Source organism: Chiroxiphia lanceolata, chromosome 1 (assembly GCF_009829145.1).
Source record: "Chiroxiphia lanceolata isolate bChiLan1 chromosome 1, bChiLan1.pri, whole genome shotgun sequence".
Taxonomy (NCBI): Eukaryota; Metazoa; Chordata; class Aves; order Passeriformes; family Pipridae; genus Chiroxiphia; species Chiroxiphia lanceolata.
Genome location: NC_045637.1, coordinates 2,152,818 through 2,179,338, shown reverse-complemented (window position 1 = coordinate 2,179,338; position 26,521 = coordinate 2,152,818). Strand labels below are relative to the sequence as shown.

At 49.3% G+C, this 26,521-nt stretch overlaps 2 protein-coding genes across 9 annotated transcripts; both read right to left on the bottom strand.

Moving 5' to 3' along the window:
* Positions 1 to 623: 623 nt before the first annotated feature.
* LOC116799831 (DNA topoisomerase I, mitochondrial-like) lies at positions 624 to 19,568 on the bottom strand. Of its 8 annotated transcripts, XM_032713232.1 has the most exons (14): positions 19,558 to 19,568; positions 13,216 to 13,420; positions 11,919 to 12,040; positions 11,156 to 11,278; positions 10,256 to 10,443; positions 9,069 to 9,213; positions 8,049 to 8,192; positions 6,848 to 7,033; positions 6,109 to 6,177; positions 4,511 to 4,625; positions 3,526 to 3,653; positions 2,721 to 2,815; positions 2,089 to 2,238; positions 624 to 1,007 (listed from the first exon to the last, which is right to left on the bottom strand). In XM_032713232.1, the coding sequence occupies exons 2-14, from the start codon at positions 13,304 to 13,306 to the stop codon at positions 905 to 907; spliced, it is 1,659 nt and encodes a 552-aa protein (XP_032569123.1). In that variant the 5' UTR covers positions 13,307 to 13,420; positions 19,558 to 19,568; the 3' UTR covers positions 624 to 904. The 8 variants fall into 8 exon arrangements, with proteins under 8 accessions (XP_032569123.1, XP_032569132.1, XP_032569172.1 ...); XM_032713241.1 differs by lacking the exons at positions 13,216 to 13,420; positions 19,558 to 19,568 and adding an exon at positions 13,974 to 14,110; XM_032713281.1 differs by lacking the exons at positions 13,216 to 13,420; positions 19,558 to 19,568 and adding an exon at positions 13,453 to 13,696.
* On the bottom strand, positions 19,025 to 25,065 carry LOC116795161 (translation initiation factor IF-2-like). The gene is made up of 8 exons (XM_032704580.1): positions 24,994 to 25,065; positions 24,292 to 24,388; positions 23,940 to 24,030; positions 23,731 to 23,816; positions 23,206 to 23,296; positions 21,591 to 21,649; positions 19,175 to 19,248; positions 19,025 to 19,041 (listed from the first exon to the last, which is right to left on the bottom strand). The coding sequence occupies exons 2-8, from the start codon at positions 24,330 to 24,332 to the stop codon at positions 19,025 to 19,027; spliced, it is 459 nt and encodes a 152-aa protein (XP_032560471.1). The 5' UTR covers positions 24,333 to 24,388; positions 24,994 to 25,065.
* Between the last annotated feature and the right edge of the window lie 1,456 nt (positions 25,066 to 26,521).

The window sequence follows — 26,521 nt, the reverse complement described above, 5'->3', positions numbered from 1 at the left end:
AGCTGTTGGAATGTCATCCCAACACAGGAAGAGCTCCAGGAAGGTTGGTACCACCCCCCCCAGCACACTCAGAGTCTGGCCCAGCATCATTTTTCCTTACTGCCTGTTTTCTAGGAAATTACCCATTCCCTAAATCCGTGCCTGGGCAGTTTAAGTTTGTGCCCCAGAGAAACTGAGACAGAGCCAACTGAGGGAATTTGGGAGAAAAAAACTCCCACATTCCCAAGTGAGATGTTCTCTCCCAGACCAAGATTCACCCACCTAGGGGTGGTTAAACTACAGTTGGCTCGTGCCAAGGTGAATTTTATCCCCCTGTAACGTGAAGGTGCTTTTTAATCCAGGATCCTTCTCCTCCCTCCCACATTTTTTTCATTTTGCATCCTTGCAACTGCACAATTTTCTCCTCTCCTGGAGGTGAAAGGGCACAAAACCCCCTGAAATGTAGAGCCCTGAGATTTTCTCCTCCCTCTCATTTCACCCCCAAACCAAGCCCAGGTCTGACAGAGCAGCTCAAACCTGTTCTGGCGCTGTCACTGCCTCGTATTTCCCACCCAGCCAATTCAAAAAGGGCTCCAACCACATCAAGGAGACAGGATTAAACCAGAGCTTGTCTATCAGCACAATTAAGGCTCTCATTTAATCTTCTTCACAAAGGAAAAAAAGAAAAACAAAATCCCAAGCACTTGGTAGCTCCAAGGAGGAATCAGGAGCTCCCCCAAAGTCACTCAGGGCGAGGGTCACAATCAGCAAAACCCGCTCGAAAAGAAACCAGAGGTTTTCTTCTGTCTACAAAAAAGGCATCAAATTCTTCTCCTAGACAACCCCTCAGCCTCCTGCAGCAGCAGGGAAAAATAAAAGAAGCTTTCCAGCAGCACCAGATGAAGGACTGAAGGTGGAAGCGGGCTCAGAACTCAAAGTCCTCGTTGGCCATGGCGATGGCCCAGGCGAACTTCTCCCTCTGGGTCTTGTTGTAGATCTTCTCGATGGGCACCCCAAACTTCTTGCACCTGTGAAGAGCACAAGACACGGAGTGTGTTTGGTACCTCCCACCTCAGGGAGATGTTCCAACGCTCCCCAGGCCCAATGACCACCCCTGAGCACTCCCAGGCTGGGGGGGGGCAGAGACCTGGAGATGCTGGTGGACACGAGCCAGGTGTGCCCAGGTGGCCAAGAAGGACAGTGGCACCTGGCTTGGATCAGAAATAACGTGACCAGCAGGAGCAGGGCAGGGATTGTCCCCCTGTGCTGGGCACTGGAGAGGCCACACCTCAAATCCTGGGGTGGGTTTTGGGCCCCTCGGGACAAGGAAGACACTGAGGGGCTGGAGCGTGTCCAGGGAAAGAAATGGAGCTGGGGAAGGGTCTGGAGAATAAATGAGGAGGAGCTGAGGGAGCTGGGGGGGTTCAGCCTGGAGAAAAGGAGGCTCAGGGGGGACCTTCTGGATCTCTGCAACTCCCTGAGAGAAGGGGGAGCCGGGGGGGGGGGGGGTCAGGCTCTGCTCCCAGGGAACAAGGGACAGGACAAGAGGAAACGGCCTCAAGATGCACCAGGGGAGGGTCAGGTTGGACATCAGAAAGAATTTCTTCATGGAAAGGGTTGTCAAGCACTGGAAAGGGCTGCCCAGGGAGGTTTGGAGTCCCCATCCGTGGAGGTGTCCAAGGAAGGACTGGACATGGCACTCAGTGCTCTGGGCTGGGGGACAAGGTGGGGATTGGGCACAGGTTGGATTTGATGATCTTGGAGGTCTTTTCCAACCTCAGTGATTCTGGGATTCTGTGATTCAGAGTCCTCCCCACTCCAGGTGCAGCATCTCCAACCCAAGTTCCTTAAGCAAATAACTCACTGTTGAAGACTTGCCAAGTGAACCCCCTCTCGCCCTAAATCCAGTTATTTGTATCAAGTAGAAGCCATAATTTGGGATTCACTATCATTCCCCATCCCTGGAAGTGTCCAAGGGCAGGTTGGACGGGGCTTGGAGTAACCTGGGCTAGCGGAAGGTGTCCCTGCCCATGGCAGGGGTTGGAACTGGGTGAGCTTTAAAGTCCCTTCCATCCCAAACCATTCCATGACTGCACATCCAAGATTTACCAAGCAATGCTAATCCTGGGATCCAGGTAATTGAGCTTGGAAGTGCCCAGAGCTATCTGCTTGTTCTCCTCCTTATCTGTGGCCTGGACATTCAGCCTGGCCAGCTGCTCCTCCAGCCTCTTCAGCAGCTTCTTCTTCTTCTCCACATTCCTGAGGGCACAGGAATTAAAAATACAGAGGAAAGGCCTAAGCTTAGAAATATTCCAGAATGGAACAATCAAAAGAATTTTGACTTAGTTCTCCAGGACTTTGACCTGGTTTTTTTTAATATAAACTAATATCATTCCCACCACCAAAGATGGGCAGACACAAAATCCAACATCCAGAGACCATCACCCTCAAAACCTTGGGATGGGTTACCCGGAGAGGCTGTGGATGCCCCATCCCTGGAAGTGTTCCAGGCCAGGTTGGATGGTTCTTGGAGCAACCTAGTCTAGTGGAGGGAACCATCTACATCATCTAAAACCATCTTCCAGACTTCCACAGGCCAAGAGGCACCTGATACCCCCCACCATGGGCATTCCTGTTCTCTTGAACTGCCAGGAGGGTGTTGGACCAAACCATCCCCACCCATGGGCTCTCCATGCAGAGAATCCCTCTGCAAGACAGGATTCCAAGGAAGAGCCACTCACGCTTCTGCTTTGGCATCTTTTGGGTCTTCCAACTCATCTTCAGCTTTTTTCAGCTCTTGCTGGGCTTCCTCCACCTGTTTCTTCTTGGCATCGATCTGGGAAGGGGGAAAATAAAGTCAGACCACACTCCTGTCTTTCCTGGAGGTTTCAGCTGCCTCCCTTTTCCCCTTCCCACATCACTCCTTAATTTCTTACCAGCCCTACCCCAGTCCCAAAAACCTGCCCCTGCAGCACTTGCTGGGCTCAAGCATTTCTTTGAATCTTGCCAAGAGATTCCAGAGACACTTGGAGCTCCTAAATCCGTTCATCTTATGCCACTGCCTGAGACCAACTGGTTTGTGACAGTCCCAGTCCCTCAGGGGAGTGTGAGCAAAAGCTGAGGACGATTAAAAGTGGTAATTTGAGGCATTTCCAGAGCAGATCCATGAAGTTTCCAGCTGGTCCTCCTGCAGTCAGACAGGAAAACCAGTTTCCCTGGTCCTGAGCCAGCTGGGCCAGAGCTGTGGCGTCACAAAGAGCTTGGCTTGCAGGCACCAAGTGATGAAAACAGACCAAAACCATAAAAACCCACCCAAATTCTGTGCCAAGTGAGGTTCAACCAGCATTTGATCCTGGATCTTACCCCATCCTTCTCCACCCTGGGCACTGATGGCTCTGCACTGATTAAGCTCCACTATTCCCATTTCATTCCCTGATGAGCTTCATTGACTTGATCTTCGAGCATCACCTTCTCCCCCCCATCCCAAAAATTAAACTCAGAGGGTGAGATCAGGCCTTAGCGGTCTTGACTTGGTCTCTCTCTCACCTTGGTCTGCAGGATTTCCATGGATTTGGCGAAGGTTTTGGGCACAGACCTCTGATGGTTGCACAGCACGGCCACGGCGCGGTTGGCTCGGTTGTAGGAGAGGAGCTTCCCAGCAACGTTGTCCTCAGCTGGGAATAAATAAAAGCATCACTCAGGCTCTTTCCTGGGATTTAGGGAAGGCAGAACAACAGCAAGGCATTTGCCTTTCCCATCTTTTCTCCAGGGATAGTGATAAGGGGCATGGGAATTGGGGAAGCACAACCGAGCATCACAATCTCTGCTGCTGAGACTCGTCATTCACATGCCCCAGGAGGCAAAAATGGTGCAACCAACGAGCAAAACAAGGAAGAGGGAGACAAACAGTCCCACCCTGGCTCTAAATTAGTCAGAGTATCCCTGAGTTAACAATTTCTCACCGGACCCTGTAGGATGCAGGGTCTCTGTGGGGTGCAGCCTCTTGAGGGGTTGTGGGGCCTCTATTGGGTGTGGGGCCCTTATGGGGTGCAGCCCCCTGGGGAGGTGCAAGACCCCTATACGGTGCAGGGTCCCTATGGGGTGCAGCCCCTTTTGGGGGGGGTATATGGCCTCTCCAGACCCCCTCCCCCGGCAGGGTGCAGCCCATTTTGGGGGGTTCCAGAGCCCCTCCACATCCCCCCAGTCCATGGGGGACAGCCCCTTTTAAGGGGGGGTACAGGGTCTCTATGAGTGCAGCCCCTTTTTCAGGGGGTCTAGGGTCGCCATGGAGTGCAGCCCCTTTTGGGGGGGTTCAGGGCCCCTTTAGCCCCCCCTCCCCCATTGGATTCACACCCTTTTGGGGTGGGTTCTGGGTACCTCTAGGGTACCAGAAGTGTTGCAGCCCCATAAGTTATGTCCCACCCTACAAGGTGGTGCATCATCTGCCAAGGAAGGGGGACACCAGTGGACATTTCTGAGCCCACTGGCCATATGAAGCAGCTGGTGAGAGCCCAACCAGGGTGTCACTCACGGTTGGTGAGGGCCTTGAGCTGCTCCTGCAGGGTGATGGAGGCGTTGTAGGTCCTGAACACCTTGGCCGTCAAACCGTCCATCAGGTGCTGGAGATGTTTGTTCAGGAAGGTCGTCTGGGGGAAAGGAGACAGGACAAAGGGTGGGGAAACCCCACAGCAGCAACTGGGGTGACAGGTCAAGGGGGGAATGGCTTCAAGTTGAAAAGAGTAGGTTTAGATGGGATATTGGGAAGAAATTGTTCCCTGAGAGGGTGGGGAGCTCCTGGCACAGGTTGCCCAGAGAAGCTGTGACCCCTTCTTGCCCCAAATCCAGTTATTTGTAGCGAATAGAAGACTTAGTTTGGGATTCAGTATCGTGCTCCAGCCCTGGAAGTTTTCCAGGCCAGCTTGGATGGTTCTTGGAGCAACCTGGGATAGTGGAAGGTGTCCCTGCTCATGGCTGGGGGGTTGGAACTGGGTGATCTTTAAGGTCCCTTCCAACCCAAACCATTCCATGATTCAATGAAAGAGAAGGAATAGAACAAGAAGAAGACAGGAAAATAAAGCTCTTGTTTTTCACACCCTCTCCTACCTAAGAAACCAAATTAAAAACCATGAAATTCTGAAGTTTGTAGATCCACTTGTCGGGTCAGGCCACCATTTACCCAAAACTGGCACAAATTCCACCTAAACCCACAAAGAATCTCCCTGGAAGTCAACAATTTCTGCCTAGCCATGTCTAAGAAGACACATCTTGGCCTGTGGGGACGGGGTTTAGTGCTGAGTGTGGTTAATGCTTGGACTGGATGATCTTGGAGGGCTTTTCCAACCTCAATGATTCTGTGATATCACCCAGTATATGATCTCAGATCTGTTCAACGTGTTGGGGCCCCACGGGGACCCCGCAGCCCCATCCTAGGGCCACCCGGGGACACCCCATCCCACCCCTATGGACCCCACAGCCCCACCCTGGGGCTCCCTGTGGACCCCACAGCCCCACCCTGGGGCTCCCTGTGGACCCCACAGCCCCACCCTGGGGCTCCCTGTGGACCCCACAGCCCCACCCTGGGGCTCCCTGTGGACCCCACAGCCCCCGCCTGGGGCTCCCTGTGGACCCCACAGCCCCACCCTGGGGCTCCCTGTGGACCCCACAGCCCCACCCTGGGGCTCCCTGTGGACCCCACAGCCCCACCCTGGGGCTCCCTGTGGACCCCACAGCCCCACCCTGGGGCTCCCTGTGGACCCCACAGCCCCCGCCTGGGGCTCCCTGTGGACCCCACAGCCCCACCCTGGGGCTCCCTGTGGACCCCACAGCCCAGGCTAGAAAAACCCCAAGGAGATGAATGAGGAGGACCGAAGGAGCAGAAATCCACCCCCTCAGATGGGCCACAAGCAGAGATGCCACCAGAGCACAGAGAGGATGGAAAACATCTCACAGAGCCCCCTCCCAGGGCCCTCCAACAGTGCCAGTGGTGTCTCTGAGTGTGGAATGACTAAAAGCACGGAAAGGGGTGGCACTGAGCAGCACCAAAGGCTGGCGGTGGGGGGAGTCACAGCTTTGCTTCTCCCCCCTCTGGGTCACCAGTGCTGGTTGAGAAAATCAGAGGTGACAACTCACAGTGAGCCTGTCAAAGAGGTCATCGGAGGGGTCCTTGTTCTTCATAAACAGCTGCAGGTTCTTGAAGACCTAAAGAGGGGGGAAAGGATGGTCCTGGTCAGGGACAAGGAGGAATTTCTTCCAGACACCTCCCTCATCTGTCTCCTCATCCAGATGGACTCAGATCCACGCCCATCCTGCCACACCACCAACCTTCTCAACTCCAAGGGCTGCCCCTGGTGCCACACTGGTGCCGTTCCCCCAGACCTTTCCCACCTCTGACACTCCAACACCATTAAAATCATCCATTTTTGATACTTTTAAATATATGAATACTTACATATAAATATATAAATATCCATTAAATATAAATTTATATTTATATAATTAAATACAAATGAAGACATTTCACGTTCTGGTGCCCAGCAGCCAACTAAGGATGTTCCAGCAAGAGTTTGGGACCTTTTCTCCTCTCCCCCCCCAAAAGAGGGGGGAACTTTTCTCCTCTCCCCCCCCAAAAGAGGGGGGACCTTTTCCCCTCAAAAGAGGTGGGACCTTTTCCCCTCAAAAGATCTCGGGCCCTTCACAGTCCCTGGGGCAGAACAACCTGGAAAGCCCTGCTCCGAAGTTTCTCCCTGTTCTCCAGTACAGGGAGGTGGTTTTAAGGCACAAGAGGCGTCTCCGCAACAGGTTTCGGATGCAGATTTTGGGACCGACGGACATGGAGCGGACCCGGAGACCTGGCACTGCCCCCGCTCACCTGCTTCTCCACGGCCACCTTGTTGTAGTAGCGGATGGAATCCTTCCCAAGGAAGTCCAACTCCACCACGTGCTCCTGCCCATCCAGCCGGGGGTGCAGCCGGATGTGCTCCACGCGCAGGGAGCAGCAGCCGACCGTGTCCGCCGTCTCCCCTTCCTCCTTCTCGTTCCCGGCTCTCAGGGCCAGCTGGAAGGGAGACAGGAAGTCATCCACCCCCATCCCACCTCGATTCCCCCTTTCTAAGGTTGTTAAAGTGGATGTGGACACACAGGGGAAGAGAATCGTGGAATGGTTTGGGTTGGAAGGGAGCTTGAAGATCATCTTGTTCCAACCCCCTGCCATGGGCAGGGACAACTTCCACTACTGTGTATTCCTCATCCCTGAAGTGTTCAAGACCAGGTTGGATGAGGCTTTAACTCAATCTGGTCTTGAACACTTCCAGGGATGAGGAATCCACAGTTTCCCTGTTCCAGTTATTTGTATCAAGTGGAAGCCATAATTTGGGATTCGCTGTCATGTCCCATCCCTGGAAGTGTCCAAGGCCAGGTTGGACGGGGCTTGGAGCAACCTGGGACAGGAAAACTGTGGATTCCTCATTCCCTGGAAGTGTTCAAGACCAGATTGGGTTAAAGCCTCATCCAACCTGGTCTTGAACACCTCCCTGTCCCAGAGTCTCAAGGACAGCTTTCTCAGGGTGGTGTCTCACTGGAACCCTCGTGGAAATCAAACAGTAGCTGCCTCCAGCAGGAGAAACCCTAAAACATCTCCACCCAGACAAAGGTTCTCCATCTTCCCAGTGGAGATTTTGCCACCACACGGAGACACAAGTGCAGGTAAAGCCCAGGAAGGACAGCACAGCTCCTGCTCTGCTGCACAACTGCACCCTCAGGGAATAGTGGGAATCACCATCCATGGTCACACCCCATCCCTGGATGGGCATTGGAGCCATCCAGGCTGGATGGGGAATGGAGTAACCTGGTCTAGTGGAAGGTGTCCCTGCCCACGGCAGGAGGTTGGAACTGGATGATCTCGAAGGTCCCTTCCAACCCAAACCATTCCACGATCCCATAATCGCTGCCAAGATTCCTCACGTGGAGCACAAGGAATCACCAAAAAAACAACTCCAGGGTGGGGTGGATCAGGCAATTCCCAACTTCCACATGGATGGAGGATCTGGGGGCTGGGGTGGTGCTGTGGGTACCTTATCAATGAAGTAGAGGGCCACTGCTCTTTGCCTGTTCTTCATCTCCTTGGATTTCCAATCCGCTCGGTACCGAGCCCGGATTTCATGGACAACGTCCTTCAAGCGCCGAGCGACCTCGTACTTCTGCCAGTCCTTCTCCCCCTGGAAAGGGAGGCCAAGACGTTCTTCAATCAGTGTCCCACCTTTATTCCACCCCTTCCAGTCTAACCCTGTTCTAGGAACACCTCCAGCATTTAAATCCTGCTCCAATCCCGCTGTTTCCTTAGGAAATAAAGGGAGGCCAAGACATTTTTCATTGTGCTTCACCTTTATTCCACCCCTTCCAGTCTAACCCTGTTTTGGAAACACCTCCAACATCTAAATCCTACTCAAAGCCCGTTGTTTTCTCGAGGAAAAATCCACAAAGTGGAAGAACTGGAGCAGAAGCAGCTCATCCAAGGTTTCTGTGCCCTCTGCTGGCTGAGCTGGATTTAGGATCGTGGCCAAGTCAAGGTGTTCTCCACCAGGAGTGCCCAGCAAGGAGCCAAAGTGGTCAAACACTGTGTGGCCACGGCCATCATTGCCTGGACACCACCAGGGAGGGACACAACACTCCCTCAGCTGGGATTCAGTGCCCTCATTTACTTGGAACACTGGAAAAAGCCTTAAATTCCCTTTCCTTTCTTCCCACGGCACCACAGACCACGATCCCACCTTTCCCCATGAGTGAACTCCACCCCACGGACTCTGGTCCCTGTGGACCCTCCCAGCTCCTGCCAGGCTTCCAACAGCCTTCCCTGGACACACATGTGGAATGTGGTACAGGGAATATTGGAATGTTGGCTGTGCCAGCAGCAATCCTTCCCTGGAAAAGGATTAATGCTTAACAACCATCTGTCCTTTTCCTCTCACCACCCAACGACACACAGATTCCTTTAGTTCACCCCGTTTTTTTGGGCAAAGGTGGAAAAAAAACCCCGGATTTTTGGTGCTGTGCCACATCTCTGCTTTCCCTGATCTTTCCACCACCATTCCAACCTTCAGCTTGGAGCTGGGGTTCAGCATGATGTACTTCAGGGTGTTCTGGATGTTCTCTGTCCACGAGGCCAACCAGGTCACCGTGTTGTCAAAGCGAACCTCCTTCCACTTGTGACCCTCTGGGGGCTCAGGAATCTTGGAATCCCTGTGGGAAAAGCAGGATTAAAGCCCTGAGACCATGAAGGAGACAGGACTTCAGCTCAACTTCAGCTTGTCAAAGACAGTCACCACATCACCACAGAGTCCACCCAAAACTGCTCCACAACATGGAATTGTTAACGTTGGAAAAGTCCTTCAAGATCAGGAAGTTCAACCATTAAACCAGCACTTCCAGGTCCACCATGAAACCGTGTCCCCAAGTGCCACATCTACACATCTTTCAAATCCCCCCAGGGCTGGGGACTCCACCACTGCCCTGAGCAGCCTTTTCTAGTGCCTTACAACCCTTTCTGGGAAGAGGTTTTCCCTGATATCCAACCTAAACCTCTCTCCTGGGACAACTTAAGTGATAGCACAAGAGGAAATGGCCCCATCTGGGAGAAGAGACCAACCCCCACCTGTCCACCCCTTTCTTTCAGGGAGCTGTAGAGAGAAATAAGGTCCCTTCTGAGCCTCCTTTTCTCCAGGTTGAGCCCCCCCAAGCTCCCTCAGCCACTCCTGGTGCTCCAGACCCTTCCCACCATGAGGTCTTTTATCATTTGGATGCTGAAGACAAAGGAGAATTTTCTGGAGGGGAATGTTTTCAATCAAAGTTTTCAAATGGGTGGTTTAAGACCAACCCAACTCATATAATTTAGCACTTAGAGAACACTCTTAACCCAATCACTGCCTTCCTCCCTCCTCCAAGGATGATCCTGGTGCTTCCAGGCAGCGTGAGGGATCCAAAAAATTAGGAGGGATGGAAATTAGGAGGAGCACAGAGTTGTCCCTTCTTCCAAGAGGCAGCAAGAGAACCATGGGTTGTTTATGGTTGATTTTGGATAAGCCAGTGGGAGATGGAGTTGCTTGAGCAGCTTCCTGGCCACTGGAGATCCACAGAGGAATTCAAAGCCAGACCTCTGGAGGTGACCAAAGAGCTCCAGCGAGTCCTCAGGGCATGGAAAGCAGGGATTGCAGGAGATGGTGAAATCCCAGGATCCCGCTCCTCCCGGTCCCAAAAACAGCTCCAGGAGCTCATGGCAACTCACCTGCTGCAGTTGATGACCACATCTTCTGGCATGATCCTCTTCTTCAGCATCCCCATTTTGGGGTGGTCACCACGGCCACGGAACAGACCCGGCGGCTCCGTTTTGAAGTTGCCGATCTTCTCGCGGTGCCCATCCAGGATGCAGTAGCCATATTCCTCCTGGATCTTGTCTGCCTCCTCCTTCAGCTTCTGAAAGGAGCACCAGGACAGCCAAAAAAAAATCGTGGAGTTGTTTGAGTTGGAAGGGACCTCCAAATTTATCTCATTCTTATTCCAATCCCCTCCCCTGGGCAGCCACACCTTTCACTATCCCAGGTTGCTCCAAGCCCCATCCAACCTGGACACTTCCAGGGATGGGGCAGCCACAGCTTCTCTGGGCAACCTGTGCCAGTGTCCCACCACCCTTCCAGTAAGGAATTTCTTCCCAACATCTAATCTAAACCTACTCTCATCCCACAGGATGAGTTTTAACCCCCATGGCTTGTGTTCACCCAACACCACCCCCCTTTCCCTGGAGAAAAGGAAGGTTGGGAAGGTAGAGCTCAGAGGGTGGGAGAAGGAGGCAAGTCCACTCCCTAAAAATGGCTCATCTCCACCCACTCTGCAAACCCTCCCAGTGATGCTGATGGAACAACCCCAAGAGCCACCAGTCCCTCAGCAAGGTCCACCATCCTCTGGATAGAGCAGGACCCAAAACCATGGTCCAAGGATGGTTGGCAGGTTGGAAAACCATGGAATGTGCAGGACCTGCTGATAAAATTCATGGAGAGGGAGGAGATGGTCCAAAGTGGTCTCAGGGCATTCCATCAGGAAAAAATGACAAGCAGGAGCCCAAACACCCCAAAGCTGGACCCCAAAACACCGTTATCCAGCCCCAGGTGTCCCAGGGATGAGTCCTGACCTGCTTCTCCTCCTTGGGGAGGGCTTTCCGTGCCTCGCTTTTGTCCACAAAGTACTTGTGGATCTCACTGAAGTCACACTTGGTCAGCTCCTGGATTATCTCCTGCTCCTCCGAGGTCATTTCCTGGGGAAAAGGTGGGATGGGCTGGATAAAGTTGGAAGGACAAACTAACCCCACACAGTTTGTGCCTCTCCTTCCCAGAAAAGGGAACAGAGACCCATATTCCAGCTCTCTGGAAAAAAAAAAAATCAGGAGGCAACAGCCACATCCAGCTTCCACGGTGGGAGGTCTGATAACCTTTGGATTAAACCAACACCCAGAGAAACAAAATGCAGCCAAAGGTGGGGTGGAACAACCTCTGACATGGAAAAAAATCTCCCATGGGAAAACCACTGCAGGAACTTCAGGGACTGCAGAAGATGTACCAAAGGTATTTGGGGGGGGGGGGGGGGTAAACACACCCTAGCAGGGGTTTTGGTTTTATTTAGGACCATGAAGTTGTTCCCTCAAGCCCTAAAACATTTGGAAAGCTGTCTGGAAGATCCAGCACCTCCTTCTATTACCAAAACTCAGGGAGAGCGCAAGTGAAGCCCTCAAAGATGCTGCAGGCAGCAAATCCCAGCCCAAATCCCCCCAAAACCAAGGAAACAAATCAGAATTTAGGATCTCATAGTTATAAATAAGCCATAAAAGCCCCTCATTCCCTCCCCTCCCACACCACGGCCTGATGACGGATATCAAGGAAGCCCTCCCAGGGATGTACCTTCCTCCAGTCGTGGAAGAAATTGTTCTGGAAGATCTCCTTGGTCGTGTATTCGTGGTCGAGCATTTTGGCATAAAACGTGGCGATTTCCTCCGTGGCCAAGCTCAGCTTCAGGGGTTTTCCTGGGAAAAGAGAGGACCTTCAGCATCGGTGAAGGGAACAGCCCAATCCCAGAGTCCTTTGGAGACTCCTCACATTCCACACTCCACCAAAACAGGGACAAGGGGGGAGAAGAGTCACTGGCAGGACCTCAGCGCCTCCTGCTCCAGGATCAATGTCCACAGCTCTTGGCACAGTGGGATGTTCCTGAATCACACCAATTCCAGGAGGCAGGATCCTCCTTGGAGAGGTTTCATCTCATCCACGCGGATGGAACAACCATGGGATGCTCCAAGCTGAAGTTTGCAAAAGATATAAGAGGCAAGAGCCTCTCCTGGTTGTCCAGTGGATCCAAGAATCATGGAATAGTTTGGGTTGCAAGGGATTTTCAGTTCCAAAACCCCTGCCATGGGCAGGGACACCTTCCACTAGCCCAGGTTGCTCCAAGCCCTGTCCAACCTGGTCTTGGACACTTCCAGGGATGAGGTAGGCACAGTTTCTCTGGGCAGCATCTGGGATCGGTTCCCGGGGCTTCTCCGGCCCTGGGATCGGTTTCCCGGGGCTTCTCCGGCCCTGGGATCGGTTCCCGGGGCTTCTCCGGCCCTGGGATCGGTTCCCGGGGCTTCTCCGGCCCTGGGATCGGTTCCCGGGGCTTCTCCGGCCCTGGGATCGGTTCCCGGGGCTTCTCCGGCCCTGGGATCGGTTCCCGGGGCTTCTCCGGCCCTGGGATCGGTTCCCGGGGCTTCTCCGGCCCTGGGATCACGCCCTGGAGGTGCCAAAGCCACCACCCTCTCCTGAGCTCTTTGCCCAGAGAAACACACCGAAACCAAGGAAGCACATCTTGGCTCATCCTAGGAATTCCTTGGAAACAGCTTTCTGAGGTAAGCTGGAGGAAAAGCAACCTGCAGAGTTCCAGGGGATAGTCCAATCCCACCTGGACCACCGGGGTTTGGGGTTCCTGGACTGCAGGCCATGGGGGGTCACAGCTTCAGAGCAGCCCCACAACAACCCACAGGAACCACGTGGTCCCTTCCGTGGTCTCCTCCTGCTTGGGGTTGTTGCCTGTCCACAAACACTTTTCCATTCAGGAATGGTGGTAATTTTTAAGGAAACGAGCCAAGATCAAAGATTCCAGGCCAAAGCCCCTGCACACAGGGGGATCTCCAACAACTTCAGAGGTCACAGAGAAAGTTCAAACCCTGCCAGGGATCCTCCTCAGAGATCCAAAAAGTCTCTGACAGCCCCATGGATGTCCCAGCAGTGCCCTCTGGTGTCTCCAGACACCTCATTCCCCAAAAATTGGTGTTTTTCCTACTGGAAAAAAGGCATAGGAAGGCCCAGGGATGGAGCTGAGGAGCACCAAGACCCCCAGGGAATGTGGTCCCCTCCCATCTCTAGCACCCCTTTGGCCAAGCCCCAATTTGCCCCTCCTCGCCTGGATCCACCAGAAGTGAGTTCAGGGATGAAGCTGAGAGCAGGGAGAAGACAATCCAGCAGAAATGGGAGGAAAACAAGGAGAGCAGAGCTCTGGATCTGTCCTGGATCAGCCCCTCGGCGACACTGGAGTTGCCGTGAGTGATCCTTGGTGACCTTGGGGACACCAGGAGCCACGAGCAGGAGCTCAGAGCACCTCAACCAAAGCCTTCCAAGACTTTGTGGGGCAAGTCACTGAGACCACGGGACAGGAAAATCCTGGTTTTCCAGCCAGGATGAGCTTCAACTCATCCTCAAAACTCAACCCCAAAACACACCTTCACAAGGAAAAAAACGGTTCCTCAGGGAAAAAACGACCACTGGGATCAACTCTTGAATAACCCCAGAACTCCTTCCACCTCCAGCTCCAAGCAAGGCCTGCAGGCTTTATCCCATGGGATATTCCTCTTCCATACAGCAGAAGACACCAGCTGTTTTTCCAGGGAAGAGACAACCCCAGGTGCCATCCCGAGGCGGACGTACCGGCGTAATAAAAGTGAACATCTTCGGGAAGGGGCTCATAAAGGGGAGCAAAGTAGGGGCCCCTGTGCTCCAACTGCATCCACTTGACTCCATCTTCCTTCTTTTCCTCTTCCCACCTGGGAGAAGACACAAAGGGGGACCCTGTGAGAATATCCTAAACCTCCAAGGTGAAGTTGCAGACCCCAAGTTGGCCCAAATTCCAAGTGAAATCCCGTTTTCCTCCGCTCCCGCCTCGGTTTTTTTCCCGTTGTTTGAGAAGAGGGAAGCTGCAAAGGAATCCAGGGAAAGGTGTTTTGAGGAAGGGGGTGGTGATATTGGAGGGATTCAGGAGAGCGAAGGGACTTTAAGGATCATCTCATTCCATGGAAGAGACCCCATTCCACCATCCCAGGTCGCTCCAAGCCCCATCCAAGCCATCCTGAAGGAATTTCAGGGATGAGGCAGCCATGGCTTCCTCTGGAAAACCTGGGAGCCACTCCTCAGGATCATTCAGAACTTTGATTTTAATGCAAATAAGATTTGAACACATCTCCCCCCTCGGCCAGAAAAAAACCAGGATTTTCAAGTCCCGTTTTCCAAGTCTCAGCTGGAGACTCAAAATCAATTAATTAATTAATTAATCAATTAATCAATAAAATTTAAAAGTTAAAAATAAAAAAAGTGGCAAAACAACCTGAAAAAAAAAATCAGAAAAGTATTAAAAGGGGGGGGGGAAAAAAGGTGAGGTGTAAAAGAAGAGGGATGTACAGGATGAGGCACTGGCCCTTTAATTCCAGCATCTCCAAGGGGAAAAAAAAGCCAAGGATTTCTGGGAAAACAGGGGCTGAGAGAGAGAAATTCCCATTTCTTGCTCGGAGGCAGCCCCGGAAGCTTTTGGGATTTTTCTCCTTCCCCCTGGAAATGTGGAGGAATGAATGGGTTGTAGGAAAAGGTGGATTTTGTCAGAAAAGCATGGGGGGAATAAAAAAGGATATTAAGGAAAAATCAATGAGTTATAGGAATTTTGGATGGGAAATAAATAGGGAATAAATCCAGTGTGGTAAAAGGTGGATTTTCCCACAAAAACACAGGAAAAAAAAATATTAAGGAAAAAAAATAAATCAGTGAGCTACAGGAATTTTAGATGGGAAATGTGGAGGAATAAATCCATTGTAGGAAAAGGTGGATCTTCCCAGAAAAACACCAGGAATAAAAGGATATTAAGGAAAAATCAAAGAGCTACAGGAATTTTGGATGGGAAATGTACAGGAATAAATCCAGTGTGGTTAAAGGTACAGTTTGGAAGCAAAAACACAGGGAAAATAAAAATATTAAGGAAATAACAACAGGCTACAGGAATTTTGCTGGGAAAGGTGGAGGAATAAATCCATTGTAGCCAAAGGTGCATTTTGGAAGAAAAACACAGGGAATAAAAGGATATTAAGGAAAAAATAATGAGCTACAGGAATTTTACCGGGAAATGTGGAGGGATAAATCCAGTGTGGCAAAAGGTGCATTTTGGAAGCAAAAACACAGGGAAAATAAAAATATTAAGGAAAAATCAACAAGCTACAGGAATTTGGGATGGGAAACACAGAGGAATAAATCCAAATGCAAAGAAATCCAAATCCAAAAGGTGCATTTTCCAAGAAAAAACACGGGGGGGGGGGGGGTGGGGGGGGGAAGGGAAACCCTGTTTTCGATGCCCAACATCCCAAAACCATGGATTTAATTGGGATAAAACAGCAAAAATCCCATTTTTTCTGTCACGCTGTCACGGAGCTGTCCCAAAAATTCCAGGGATTTATGGATATCCCTGGTTGGGATAACACCCTCAGAGCTCCCCCCAGCTCAGGTTTCCAAGCTCCCAGCTCCCTAAATCCTCCTTTTTATCCCAAATATTGGGGTGCTCTGGGACAGAGACCGACACCAAAGTGGCTCCAAAAATAATGGAGCATCCATTGGACACATTCCACATCCTTCCCAATGATTTCCTATAAAAAAAATCTGCTTGGATAATCCAGAAAGTGTTGGGGAAAAGGAGGAAAAGAAATACAGACCCTCCACAAGTCCCTGATAAGATGTTGCTCTCTGGGAATATTTTTAATATTTTTACTTTTATTTCTATATTATTATTTATTTTTATTTTCTATATTTATATAGATTGTTTATATATTTTTATATATTTTTAGTATACATAATATTATAATATAATGTATTATAATTATATGTATACAAATTTAATTATATACTACATACAAATATTCTATTTTATATATTATATAGTACTTATATTGTATAAATATCAAATAATATGACTATTAAATATTTTATATATTTTACATTAATATTTTATAACATTATCTATTATATACAAATATAAATATAATTATATATTTTTATATAGTTACCTTTATTTTTTTTAATTATATATATTTCTAGTTTTATATTTGTATCTTTATATTTATTTATTTTATTATATATTTATTATTAGTTTATATTTATCTTTATGTTCATTATTTATTTTATATTTGTTTTATTTATTTATAATTTATTTTATATTTTTATTCAAATAATACAAATATTAAATAAGTATAAATATTCATATAAAATATACAAATAACATACCTATTATACAAATATAAATATAATTACATTTCTATTCTATTTATTTTTATGTTTTATTATATATTTATTGTTTTTTATATTTGCATCTTCATATGCATATCTTTATTATATATTATTTATTTATATTGTACATTTATTTTTATTTATTATATATTATTATTTATTTTCTATTTTATATTTATACTTATTTATTATCTATTTATATTTATTTTATATTTGTATTTCTATTTATTTTATATTATATTATTTACTATTTATTTCTATTTATTTTATATTTTGTATTTCTATTATTATTTAGTTATTTATATTTGTATCTTTATAATTAGTTTTATTTATTTATTACTTATTTTATATTTTTATTTCTATTTTATATATATATATATAAATATTTATATTTCATTATATAATTTGGGCAAATTATCTCCAAGCATCTCCCTTCCCTGGCTGGACACCATAAAAGGCATTTCTGGAGAAATAACTAAAATCAACTATTAAATAAATACCTTAAATACTAAATTATAAAGAAATTCAATTTTGCAGACACTGTTGGGTTTTCTCTCTCAGCCCTTCGTCCTGCCAAGAGTGACGAGTTCAGGGCTTCAGAAAATCCAGCAAAACAGGTAAAAATGGTAACAAAATTCAATTTTCACACTTTCCCCCCAAGAAATAAAACTATAATTCAATTTTCACACTTTCCCCCCAAGAAATAAACTGCAATTCAATTTTCACACTTTCCCCCCAAGAAATAAACTGCAATTCAATTTTCACACTTTCCCCCCAAGAATAAAACTGCAATTCAATTTTCACACTTCCCCCCAAGAAATAAAACTGCAATTCAATTTTCACACTTTCCCCCCAAGAAATAAAACTACAATTCAATCTTCACACTTTCCCCCCAAGAAATAAAACTACAATTCAATCTTCACACTTTCCCCCCAAGAAATAAAAACTACAATTCAATATTCACACTTTCCCCCCAAGAAATAAAACTACAATTCAATCTTCACACTTTCCCCCCCCAAGAAATAAAACTACAATTCAATCTTCACACTTTCCCCCCAAGAAATAAAACTACAATTCAATTTTCACACTTTCCCCCAAGAAATAAACTACTCAATTTTCGTTTTACCCAAAGAAATAAAACTAAAAATGCAATTTTCACACTTTCATCCCAAAAAAATAAACTATAATTGAATTTTCACACTCTTGCCCTTAGAAATAAAACCAAAATTCCATTTTCAGTTTTACCCCAAGAAATAAAACTCAAATTCAATTTTCACACTTTTGCCCAAAGAAATAAAAACTAAAACTGAATTTTCGGTTTTACCCTAAGAAATAAAACTACAATTGAATTTTCACACTTTTACCCCAAGAAATAAACCAAAAATTCAATTTTCAGTTTTACCCCAAGAAATAAAACTCAAAATTCCATTTCCACACTTTTACCCAAAGAACTCAAACCTCGGTCGAACCTTCCTGGGGAGCCAAAAGCACATGGAATATTTACCATTCCACTTTTTTTCCGCCTCTGTTTCCTCTTCTTTCCGCGCCTTTTTGTGCTCTTTTCTCCTCCTCCTTCCGTGGATTTCCTTTTCCTGCTTTTCCCTGGAGTCTCTCCTCTTCCCTCCTTCTTCTCCTCCTTCTCTTGCTCTTCCCTTCCGGCCTTTTTCTTCTTGCTTTCCTCTTTTCTCTTTCCCTGGCCCCATCTCCCTTCCCTTCCTCCTCCTCCTTTTCCTGCTCAATCCCCAGTGCTCCGCATCTCTCCCAACTTTCCTCCTCCTTTACTCCTTTTCCATCCCACTTCCCTTTCCAATCCTCATCTCCTCCCCCCATTTCACCTCCTGCTCCTTCCTCTCTTTCCTCCTCTCCCACCTTTTTCCTCCTCCTTTAGCCTCCTTTTCCATCCCCACTTCCCTTTCCTGCCTCATCTTTTCCCTCCATTTCACCTCCCACTCCTTCCTCTCTTTCCTCCTCCTTCTCCATCTTTTCCACCTCTTGCTCCTTTTCTTCTTCCAACGCTTTTTCCTTCTTTATTCCCTTTTTTCCCACCTTTTCCGCCCCCTCAACTTTCACCTTCTTGTGTTTCTTCGCTTTTCCCGTCTCCTGGTTTTCTCTCCCATCCCCCTGTCCCTGAAATCCGTTGCTTTTCCCTCTTTTGGTTCTTCCCTGTTCCCCTTCCCAATTCCTGCCACCATCACCCTCCTCTTCCTTCTCCTCAATTCCCTCCATCCCATCCCCAAATTTATCCTTCTTCTTCCCTCTTTTCCTCTTCAATCCCTTTTCCTGCTCCTTCTTTTCTTCTTGTTCTTCTCTCTTCCTTTTTTGCTTTTCAGGACTTGGGAATCCCATTCCTTTTGTGGGAAAGGGGGATCCAGCTCCTTCTCCTCATCCATCTCCAAATTCCCAGGATCTCCAGAGGGGAGGAAATCCCACCAGCAACACCATCACTTGGCTTTGGGATCTGTGGGAAGCAGCCAGAAGGAAGGAATGTTGAGGTTGGAAAGGAGAGAGGTTATCCCAAAGCCCAGGAGTGGCTGAGGGATGTATTCCATGCAGGATCAGGTCCAGGAATGTCATCCTCCCGGATTTACTACCCCAATTCCGTTTCTGGCTCTCCAAGAGCTGCTGTCCCACCGCAGGTCCTGCTTCCTGGGGTTTGTCCTGGGACCTACAATGAAATTCCAGCCACTTTTCACACCTTGGGGAGCACCAGCTCCACCTCTTCCATCCAAAATTAGGGAATTGCTCCCAAACAAGTCCTTGTTTCTCCTCCAGGGAAGCTCCACAGGTGTTGTGACACACGGAGATATCCCAAAGCAGCAGCGGATTTTATCCACATTTTATCCCACATGGATTTGGTGGATGAGGAAGCTCAAAAAAAGCAGGACCCAGGAGGTCTCCAGACCAAATGGGCGACATTCCAAGGGAATATTCCCAGAGAAACCTCAAGGGAAAAGTTTACAAGGTTTGGGAGCACCAAGAGCACACAGGACATGTGGGATCAGGTTGGATATCATGGATACAGTGGAAGGAGGAGATAGGATGCTGGGATTGTGGGGACAAGCTCCTCCATCCCAAGGCAGCCTGAGGATGGGAAGGGAAGGACAGGGAAGGACAGGGAAGGACAGGGAAGAGCAGGGAAGGACAGGGAAGGACAGGGAAGGACAGGGAAGGACAGGGAAGGACAGGAAGGACAGGGAAGGACAGGGAAGGACCCGGAAGGACACGGAAGGACAGGAAGGACCACGGAAGACAAGGAAGGACACGAAAGGACACGGAAGGACACGGAAAGGACACGGAAGGACACGGAAGGACACGGAAGGACACAATAACCTGCAGGACAAGGAGTGGTCCAGATCCACGATTCCTCCATCCACGATATGGGTGGGGAACATGGGAAATGTTTCCCTGGTCAGCACAGAGATCACAGGAATTTCTGGGATTTCTGTGGGACTTGGGAAAGATTACAAAGCACAACCTGTCCCTATAAAATAAACTCTTCCCAAAGGTTTCTCTGAGCCAGGGCAGGGAGTTGGGAACATCATCTTGGAGCTGCTCCTGTTCCCCCCCCAAAAAAAGATCCAAGCAAAATAGGAAGGAAGGATAGCAAGCACAGCCTAAACCAAGCCTACATCTCCACAGGGTGGATTGGATGGATATCGGGAAAATTCTTCACTGGGAAGGTGGGCAAGCAATTAGAATGGGCTGCCCAGGTTGGTGCTGGAATCACCATCCCTCCTGGAATTGTTCAGGAAACATAAATGTGGCACTTGGGACGTGGGTTAGTGGTTGGACTCAATGATCTTGGATGTCTTTTTCCAACCTTAATGATTCCATGAGGGTGAGGTGATGGTGTCCCCTGGCCCCACATGGAATCTGGGTCTTTTCCAACCTCTGGGATTCCGGATGGAGGTGACTGTGCCTCCATGTCCACATGGAAACTGTTTCTGTCCCTTCGGTGTCATTGTCACCTCCCAAGAAAGTTCTCCCTGCTGGACAAGGCTGGAGCTGAGGTCAAGCCCATGGATCAGCCCCGTTCCCTGCTTTTCCCAGCTTCTGGCACCCCTCAGCAGGACCACTTTGGAACCACAGCCTGATCCTACCCAGGAAAGAGCTGGAAAACCACATTCCTGCTCTCAAGGAAGAGGCTCAACAGAAGGGATGGGATGGCTCTCCTGGAATTCCAGGGGAACCAAACAGAAGAGCCACAAATTCCTGCTTTTATCCAAAACATCCCACCACAGTTTCTACAAGAGGAAAATGAGATTTTTGGCCTTTTTCTCCAAATTCATTTAGGTTGATCCTTAATTACCTTAAGGTGGGACAAAACGGGGCACAGAAATTTTGGGATGGAAACAAAGTTCCCAAGAAAAAAACACCAACCAGGAGCCAGCTGCTTTTTCCAGCTGGAATGCACGTCACGCCATCCCCACTAAACTCATTAGGGAAAATATCCCAGGGAAAACAAGCTCAGCCCTTCCAATCTCATTAACAGATCCATGACTCAGGAGGCAAAGTCCTTCCTGCCACCTTCTGGGATCGGCTCTTTATTCCAAAGGTCTCATTAGAGGCCTCTCAGTGGGCATTTTGAAGAGGATTAACCTGCTTAGGCCCAGCTTTATTCTGAGTTTAGCTTCTTATCTCCGCCCAGATCAAGCCCGGGGAAAGGGAAGGAACAGCCTTTTCCCAGGATTTGGGAGGCTGGTTGTTCCCACCTCTCTGTTTCCAGAGGTTATTTGCAGCTGAGCAATCCCACCCTGCTGACTCAGGGAGCTTGGATGGGGCAGGACCTTCCCTCTCCACCCTGAAATCCCAGGATTGGGCCTTAAATCCCCCTCGGGATGTTTTTGGAAAGGTGTCACCGGTGAAGCTGCTCAGTGGAGGCACCAACTGCTAGTTTTGGTGACACAGGAGGGAAAATTAGAGCTGTGCAATCCCACAAAGAAGAAGAAAAAGGACAAAATTCCCAATTCTCCAGGTAAAAATCATCCCACAAGTGACTCAACTCACCCTGAAGAGTCTTGGAGCTCCACGGATGGTCCTTGGGGGAGGGTTCCTTTGGTCTCCTCCTGGAATATATTGGGAAAGGTGACCTGGAACAGGTACCCCAAAGGCAGCATCGCTCCCAAAAATCACCCAGCCCCTCACCCTTCCACTGTTTTCCCCTTCCTTGGCCGGAAACCAGGAGCCCAAACCATCCAAGATTTTCCAAGCTTTGAGTTTTTCTGGGTTAGGAAATCCCTGCCTTCCTTCCAGCAACACCATTAAAGTATTTTATGGAGCAAAACCCCAAAAGCTCTATCCCTCCTCAACCACCTGCTCCTTGGATGCACTGCTGGGATAGAATTCCAGGACTAACAGGAATGGGATGGCTCCAAAATAAAGATGCATCAAGTGCCAGCCTGGCCCTTAGGGGGTGAAATCACCCTTGGAGCAGATGGCAAGAGGAAAGAGGGATGAGGACAAAGTCACAGGGTGGAAACACAAGAAAGGGACAAAATAGAGGGAAAACTGGACAGAACTTGGAAGCAAACGAGCTCAGAGGGGACACAAACCCTAAAATCCGCCCCTTGGAGGCCACCAGGAATCTTATTTTAATATTTGCACACTTGTTCTCAAAGCTGAAACCAGATTTTTTTTCCTGCTCCTGACCACAACAGACACCCTGAAACCCATCCCAAGCTCCTCCAACCCTCTCCAAGCATCCAGGCTCTCCTGCGAAATTCCGCCTTCCCGAGTTTCTCTTTCAAAGGAACCCAAAACCACAGAGGGCTTTTTCTTGAAAGCAGCTGCTGGGTGAACTCATTAAAAGGGGAATCAAAACCTCAGTTAATTAGAGGTTGGTCAGGACAACGTAAACTTTCATTCCCTGGGAATATTCCTGCTCTGGGATTCACAATCCTACAGCTGCTGGCAGGAATCATGTCAGGAAGTTTAGGAACCACGACCTTCCAAAGTAAATCCTGCCTGTGGATTCCTGATTTTTGCACCAGGAACAGCAGGACACGGATCACAGGCCCCCCCCACACCAGGGGGCTTTTTCCAGGCTGTGGTTCCAGTTTTATCCAGCCAGAAAAGAGTTTGCTGACATTTTAGATCCTTTTTGGAAAAAAAGCCTCTCTGCTAGTTTTCCACAAGAGGACAAGTGGGAAATGTTAATGTAGGCAAAGTAAAACATTGTAGGAATTGGCCAAAAATCATGGAATGGTTTGGGTTGGAAGGAACCTTAAAGATTATCCAGATCCAACCTCCTGCCATGGGCAGGGACACTTCCCACTATCCCAGGTTGCTCCATGCCCCGTCCAACCTGGCCTTGGACACTTCCAGGGATGGGGCAGGGAAGCCCAAATCCCTCAGGAAAGATGCTGCAGGATGAGACCAATCCCAACATTATGCTTGGGAAGTGACAGAGTCCCCCATGTCCGGTGCTCCCGGGAAACACCGAAATGTGACTGATCCAACCCCCATGGCCACACAGGGAATTTACTCCTTAATTTAATTCCGGATGCTCCAAAAACAGGGGTTTTCCCACATCCTGAGGCTGTAGGACACCACCATCACAGATGCCTTGGGAATAAACCACAGGAGTGCTTCCAAATCCTTCAGCTCCCAGACCACCACGTACCGAGCCCGGGGCAGCTCCTTCCTCGGCTTGGATCCCATTCCACAGGTTCAAGCCAAGACCTTTCCCTCCTGCATCCTCCTGCTTTAGGGAGCTTCTTGGACACGGAGGAGACAGAAGGAAAACGCGATTTTTAGGAATCATGGAACGGTTCAGGTTGGAAGGAACCTTAAGATCATCTCAATCCATGGGCAGGGACACCTCCCACTGGCCCAGGTTGCTCCAAGATGGCCTTGGACACTTCCAGGGATGGGGCAGCCACAGGTTCTCTGGGAATTCCATCCAGCCTCCCACCACCCTCTCAGGGAAGAATTCCTTCCCAAAATTCAACTTAAACCCTCCCTCCTTCATCTTAAGCCCATCCTCCCTTGTCCTGTCACTCCATGCCTTTATTTCTCCCATTCCGATGATCCAGGCAGCACAAGGGAAGCAGAGCTGGACGTGGAATTCCCATGGGATGATCCCAGATGGAGGGAGCAGAGCCCTGGAGATCCCATCTCCTCCCTGGGTGGAGTCCCCAGGACTCACCTGCTGATGACATTCTCCTGCAGTGGCTTCTCCTCAACTTCTGGTGGTTTCTTCTTCTTCCCTTTTCCCCCTTTTCCTACAGGGAACTTTGCACCAGGATGGAGCAGCGTGAGGAGAAGGAAGTTTATGCCATAGGGTTGTTTTTTTTTTCCATCCATAAAATTTTTGGGACAGTCACCAAGGTCACCCCAGTGGGGAGAAAGAGGTACCTGCACTGAACATTCCGGCTCCTTCTTCCCAATCTTTGTCCTGAGCTCCTTTGGCACCTCCTGCTCTTTCTCCAACTCCTTCTTTCGCTTCCTGGGGACAAGGAAAAACTGATCCCACCGAAGCCAAGCAGGGAATACCCACAGCAAACCCCTCAATAGGGAAAATAATCCAGGGTGTGATCCCACACTGACCAACCCTGATTTCCAGCAGCACCAAAAAAGGGCTCCCCAAAGGAAATGTAGAGGGATTTTTCTGCTTGATCCCTTAAGGCCTGAAATTCCCAGGAAATCCAGAGTGATCAGGTATGCTGGAGTCCCCCCAAAGTCCCCTGCCACGCCCCACAGGACCCACCTGCTGCTCTTCTTCATCCCACTGTCCCTTGAGACTCCCATGGCTCCCTCATCCAGCAGTTCTTGGGAATTTTAAGGCAGAGTCCTCAAGGATGTCACTGCAACAACAGGGAGACATCCCAGGGCTGGTAGAATCCCAAATTTTCTCCCGGAGTAAACCCCAAGAGCTCAACCCCAAAGGGTCGAGCTCAGTTTTAGCAAGGACCCAAAGAGACCAAGAAACAGCAAATCCTTGAGTTCAGCCCCTGAGCTGCTCTGGGAGGTGGAAAAAATAAAATTCCTGCTAAAAAAAGAAAAAAACAAAAAAGGGAAACACCCCCTAAAACGTGAGTTTCAGGAGGAATTCCCAGCTCCCACCACGCTGGAAAACAATTCAGCAGAGCAGAGAGACCCCTCCAGCTCTCACCTCCCTTTCCTCGTGGCTGCAACATCCAGACCCTCCCAAATCCCTGCTCCCCATGGAAACCCAGAGGATGGAGGAAATAAGGATAAACACCCAGGTGGTCCCAATCCATGAAAAACCTCCCCAGCTAAGGAAAAAAAATGGGATTTCTCAAAGAAAAAGAGCCAAGGCATCAGGAAACATCAGCTGAACTTTTCAAGGAGAAGAAAACAGTTGGAAAACTTCCATGTTTTCCCAGACTTTGTTGTACCAGGAGCACCCAGAGCTGCTGGCAGGACCAAGCTCTTCCCCCAAACCCACCCAGAGTAGAAGAGACCTCACCCAGCCGCCTTCCCGAGGGAAATTCCCTCCTCCAGGAAGTTTACTTAAAGCCCCCGAGCCTGATGGGAGGTTCCCAGCCCAAAATGCACCCTGGGAAAGGAAGTTTTAGCCCCAAATTTAGGGAGAGCCCCTTAAGCAACAGCGAGGAGACCCCGAGGGGGGAATACTTTGCACCCCTCAGGTGGAGGATGGGGCCAAATATATGGATTTAAAAACAATTTAGGAAAACCCACCTTGTGGGAGATTCCCCCCTCTTCAATCACAGAATTAAATTATTGCCAAATCCAGCTGCTTTTCATCCATCAGGTTGGATTTAGAGTCTTGGACCCCAAACGGTGGGCGCAGAGCCCAGATCCCATAGGCCAGTGATTCCTGGTGCCTCCAACCCTCATCCCGAAGCCCTTCCCAGGGCTCCTCTCCAGCCCTATTCATGGGATGAGTCCATTGCTTCCACCTGCCCGTGGTGGTCATCAGGGACCTCGTTGCAGCTGAGCATGGAATGGTCTCATCCATCCTCAGCCAGGTCGAAGGAGAACACCTGGGAAGGGGATGGAGCAGAGGGACAACAGGGATTGAGGCACAGGGACAACAGGGGTTTGCACAGCAAGCTTTTCCCAAATTGAGAATGTCCAGCCTGGAGAAGAGAAGATTCCAGGGAGACCTGAGAGCCCCTTCCAGGGCCTAAGGGGCTCCAGGAGAGCTGGAGAGGGACTCGGGACAAGGAATGGAGGGACAGGACACAGGGAATGGCTTTAATTGAAACATGGGAGCTTTAGATGGGATGTTGGGAAGAAATTCTTCCCTGGGAGGGTGGTGAGGGCTGGAATGGAATTCCCAGAGAAGCTGTGGCTGCCCCACCCCTGGAAGTGTCCAAGCCCAGGTTGGATGGGGCTTGGAGCAACCTGGGCTAGTGGGAGGTGTCCCTGCCCATGACAGGAGGTTGGAATGAGACAATCTTGAAGGTCCCTTCCAACCCAAACCATTCCATGATTCCTGGAGGGATCTGCCCATGCTTTGCACTTGGGTGTGAAAAGCAGGCTTGGAATCTCCATCCTCTTCAGCTTCCCAGCCTTGTGCCTTCCCAAACAGGGTTTATTTTATCCTGGGGTCTTTCAGAGGCTCATTCCATCCATCCAAACTTCTCCTGGCACAATGGGAATCATCTCCACTCGGGCAGAGCTTTGGTGGCCTCGGATTGGGAGATGCTCCTCGTGGCAACCTCGTTCCCTGGGGCATCCCATAATAACCTCTGCCAGACAGAGGGATCTTCACAGCTCATTTCAACCCAAACCATCCTATAATTCCAAGAAAAAGGTGGATCTGGGGTCAGGAAGATTCATTGCTCCTGCTGAGATCCCCATTTGGGACAAGTAGCGGGGCCGTGCGTTCCCTTGGGAAGGAGCCGGGAGCAGAAGGTCCTGGAGGCAGGGCTGGCTCTGGGAAGCCTCTTTGATCCCTGTTGCACCACCCCAGGAAAAATGCATCCAAGCCACCTTTCCTGCTGGAT

Coding starts and splice junctions, on each gene's coding strand:
- LOC116799831 (XM_032713232.1), bottom strand. CDS start 13,306: ATGAGGTGTCTGGAGACACCAGAGGGCACTGCTGGGACATCCATGGGG. Junction 3,654..4,510: donor GCTCAAGGCCCTCACCAACC/GTGAGTGACACC, acceptor ATTTATTCCCAG/CTGAGGACAACGTTGCTGGG. Junction 2,816..3,525: donor TGGAAATCCTGCAGACCAAG/GTGAGAGAGAGA, acceptor CCCCCTTCCCAG/ATCGATGCCAAGAAGAAACA.
- LOC116795161 (XM_032704580.1), bottom strand. CDS start 24,332: ATGGGAGTCTCAAGGGACAGTGGGATGAAGAAGAGCAGCAG. Junction 24,031..24,291: donor GGGATGAAGAAGAGCAGCAG/GTGGGTCCTGTG, acceptor CCTTGTCCCCAG/GAAGCGAAAGAAGGAGTTGG. Junction 23,297..23,730: donor CAGGAGAATGTCATCAGCAG/GTGAGTCCTGGG, acceptor GTGTCCAAGAAG/CTCCCTAAAGCAGGAGGATG.